The sequence below is a fragment of the Echinops telfairi genome, unplaced genomic scaffold (assembly GCF_000313985.2).
Source record: "Echinops telfairi isolate 266 unplaced genomic scaffold, ASM31398v2 ScPeMD7_7458;HRSCAF=8496, whole genome shotgun sequence".
In the NCBI taxonomy this organism is placed as follows: Eukaryota; Metazoa; Chordata; class Mammalia; order Afrosoricida; family Tenrecidae; genus Echinops; species Echinops telfairi.
Window position 1 is genome coordinate 33237763 of NW_022111358.1, and position 3787 is coordinate 33241549.

At 53.2% G+C, this 3787-nt stretch overlaps 1 protein-coding gene across 4 annotated transcripts in view; it reads right to left on the reverse strand.

Moving 5' to 3' along the window:
* Nucleotides 1-2424: 2424 nt before the first annotated feature.
* The window catches only part of KANSL1 (KAT8 regulatory NSL complex subunit 1), a 188546-nt gene continuing 187183 nt past the window's right edge, over nt 2425-3787 (reverse strand). For all 4 annotated transcript variants that reach the window (XM_045299629.1, XM_045299628.1, XM_004707253.2 and 1 more), the window contains 2 exons: nt 2883-3135; nt 2425-2708 (listed from right to left, as the gene is read on the reverse strand). In XM_045299629.1, the coding sequence (XP_045155564.1) occupies nt 2481-2708; nt 2883-3135 (481 nt within the window). In that variant the 3' untranslated portion in view covers nt 2425-2480. The remainder of the gene's footprint in view (nt 2709-2882; nt 3136-3787) is intronic.

The window sequence follows — 3787 nt, forward strand, 5'->3', positions numbered from 1 at the left end:
GGCTCTGTTCACGGGTTCCAGCCTCTGGAGTGTGGTCACAGAGAACTGCGCTCAGACTGTCAAGCGCCGATGCTGGTAAAGCCTGGCTATCAGAAGTGACCTGACTTTGCTCTCTGGGGTCCTCATGAGCTCAGACTCGCTTGTATTGTTATCTCATGCTGCTGCTGGCCAAGCATCTTTGCCCAGGTCAGAGGTCAGTGCCCTCCTGGTTGAGATCACAATGCTGCCCAGAGCATGCAAGGCTAGGGTCTTCCCAGGTCAGAAGAGAAGGCTTCAGGTTGGCTGCATGACAGCTTCTTGTCCCTGGAAGTTAGCCTAGAGCTCCAGGCCTGAAGCAGGGCCCAGCCCAGCGGCGGGATGAAGGACAGGCTGTGGTTCCTTGCAGGTCTGTACAGCAAACTTCCTTGAGCGCCTTCCTATAGACTAGGGGGTGTTTCTACGAAATCCCAACAAGAAATAGAAACACAACAGTCACCAACACACTGGTTCTTGCTGCTTAGACGACATTGAGCCCGTCCTTAAAGACATTCAGGTTCAAAACCTGCTTTCTTGGCTCTCTTCTGGCATACGTTTATAGCAGGGCAGGTCCTAAACTGCTGCCGGAGTCACGAGAACCAACAGGCCAAAGAGCACTCAGGCTCTGGGCTTCTCAGAGGTGCCTCTAACTTCAGCCCACTGTCAAGTAAAACAGAGGAGGGTAAATAGGGGCCCCACCCACCCACCTGGAACAGAGAATAACAAGCCCGGAGTCCCCTCACTAGGAAAGATGTTAATCTAAGCCCAGGTGCTAGGCAGAAACACAGCCAGCCCCGCCCATGCAGATGGCATCCCATACCCCTTCAGGAGCAGTTCCGAATTCACTCTGACCTGGCTTCCCAACAGAGGGTATGGTGAGCTGATCAGCCACTTTCAGGCAACAAAGGAAAACCGAAGGTGATCTGCGTGAATGCCTCTTCCTTTTGGTGCCCGGTCCCCCACCCCTGTGTGCACACCCCTCCTGAGACAGTGACACAATGGGGTTTCCCCAGAGGATGGCTCAGGCAGGGCCACTGTCCCGAAACCCCAGTCTGCTGCCAAGGAGAGCCTGGCACGCAACGTTCTGTAACTTTTTTTTTATTATTTTTTTCAATTTTTCCTTCCTTTTTTTTTTTTAAGCACTAGTCTGTGCTTTGCGAACAGAATCAAGACATTAACAAAGATCAGCTTTTCTGAAGAAAAGCATTTCTCTAGAACAAGGACAGCTACATGTCTCGCTGCCATACACAGCTCAAAGCAGGAAAAGAAAATATTTACAAAATACAAGGTTTTTTTCCCCATTTTTGTTTTTTGTGTTTGTTTTTTTACAATGCTAAAAGGGTTATTCAGAATTTTCAACCTTATAAATAGAAGAAGCACTTTATGCATAGGGATATGGTGCATTATTGTTTTTTAAAGAAACAATGACAAACCCTTTAACTTGCAAACAGAACCAAAAAGAAATCACTAATGTTGAAAATTGTGAAAAAAAACCCCAACCATGATTAAACAGTTGTCTACTATTTTCATACGATTACAAAATGGCAAAAAAAAAAAAAAAAAAAAAGGGGGGGGGGTCGTCCTTAAACCCCTCTCCCCACCCCCTTTTTGGTGATGTGATTATACAGGAGCCAGCAGGCACAGTAGGGCTGGATGGGAGGGGTGGGGGCACAGTCAGCGCAGCACAGGTGGGAGGAGCCTGTGAGAGGACGGGCTTACCCGCAGCTGTGGTGACGCGATGGGAAGGAAGCAGGCAATGAACACGAACAGCTAGAGGGTGGGCAGCGGCTCCTGCTCCAGGCCCACGTGTGCCAGCGGGGGCCCAGGGAGGAAGCAGTCCCAACCTTGCTTTTACAGATGGGATGAGGGGCAGCAACATTCCTCGGGGCACAGTGGGGTGTGGGTGTGCGTGACACGGAGCGCTGACAGGGCACAGAGGGGTAGGATGGGGACCTGAGCAGCTGCAGCCAGGCTACTGCAGTGAGATCACTGAGAGTGGGCACTGAGGCTGGCGGGCCTCTGGAAAGCAGCCTTGCCGGCCCAGAGCGCAGTGAAACTATCCAACAACTATGGCATTGAGGCGCCACTGGGGGGTGCTCCGGCCCAGATGGAAGGGGCCCGCAGGGCCGGCACCCGAGCTCTCAAGGCACGATGGACAGAAACCTCCACCGCCACCACCGCCACCGAATCCAGTGATTCCACAGTGCAGCAGGGCCCAGCCTCAACTTGTGTGTGCCGACTGGAGGGAGTGCTCAGGTGTGTGACAAAGAAATACATGGAAACCAAAACCGAAACCAAAATAAAAAAACAAGGGGGGGGGGGGAGAGATACCAACGCAGGATCTAAATTCCTTAAATTCACTAAAAACTGTGAAAATTTCCAGCATATGATGTTTGAATATCAAACACAGAGATTTCTGAAGCTTTAATGCCAATAGTTAGTCTGTTTAGATTCTTGTATGCAACTCATCTGTGAGCTGGGCGCTGCGCTGTGCCTGTTACTACCGGATGCCGACTTTTAAGGGTGACAAGGGGTGGCGAGGTGGGTGGCACCTCTGTCTCCCGGCCAGTCTTGCTGCCTGAGGTGCGCCGAGTGCAGCGGGCGGCCCGTTCCTGCGCATCCAGAGGATCCTCACCCTCGGCCTGGGGACTGTAGGCCAGGGGGAAGGTCCGCCGCTCCCAGGGCTGGACAGACTGTGGAAGACAAAGTCCCTGGGTGAGGACTCGGGCCCAGTCTGCCACAAATACATAGACTGGAGCCCAGAACCAGTCTCTCTTGAGAGGTGAAGGCGACCCCTCTTCCTATTCTGCCCCCTGCCTCGACCCTACCCCAGCCCTTTGCCAGCTCATGCAAAGCAGACACCGTACCTGTTCATCTGGTCCCAGCTCTGGCGTGGAACAGCGGGTATCTTCACCGGCCAGATGGCGCAGAGTGTCCCGGGCTACAGGGGTGAGGGGAGCCAAGTGCAGTTCTGGGCTGATGGGGCTCCTGGGGGACTGGCCGTGGGAGAACTCAGACAAAGAATGGCTACTACTGACGTCGGGAGAAGCAGGCTGAGGGGTGGAGGGGTTGGCATTGCCCAGCTGGGGGGTTGTCCGGCCGTCTGATGACCTGTAAGACCTGTGCACAAAGGAGTGCCAATCTGAGTTGTCAGGTATAACAGGGACTTGATCTTTGAGCTGAAGGAGGTGGTCGACTGACACCGACTGGCCTCTCCTACAAGCGACAAGCCCCCCTCCTTTCCCTCCTGCCTCTGGCCAGCAACTCCAAGGGTTAAGCCCTCGTACAGTGCCAACTGACTCTGGAAATTGGAGGCAAAGAGAGAGCAAAAAAACAAGAGTCCAAAGCTGCCTATGTGAGGGTTCTGCGCTCTCACTCTACCCACAATCAACAGAGCCATGCTGGTGATGTCTCCGTGGCAGGGGACAGTTCTCTCAGGAGGGACACACACCACATTCTACTGTCCTAGGGAACATCATCTTGAGGTGGTGAGCCCTTCAATGCTCATCTGGCTAAAGCTCCGGGACCCCTGCCCCAACCTCCATGTATCAGCCTGCCTGCTGCTGGAGCAAATCTGGACAGTCACTGCTCAGTAAGGCTATAACATTAGATGGCGTACACCCATTACCTGCCAACTAACACCAAAGCACCCCATGTTCTCAGCCACTGTCTGAGGACAACAGGGACAAGCAACCCAAGAGGCTGTGGCAATCCCATGCACAGAGGGGTGTGTGTCCTCAAACATGCCCCCCCCCCCACCATTTTCTGTAAT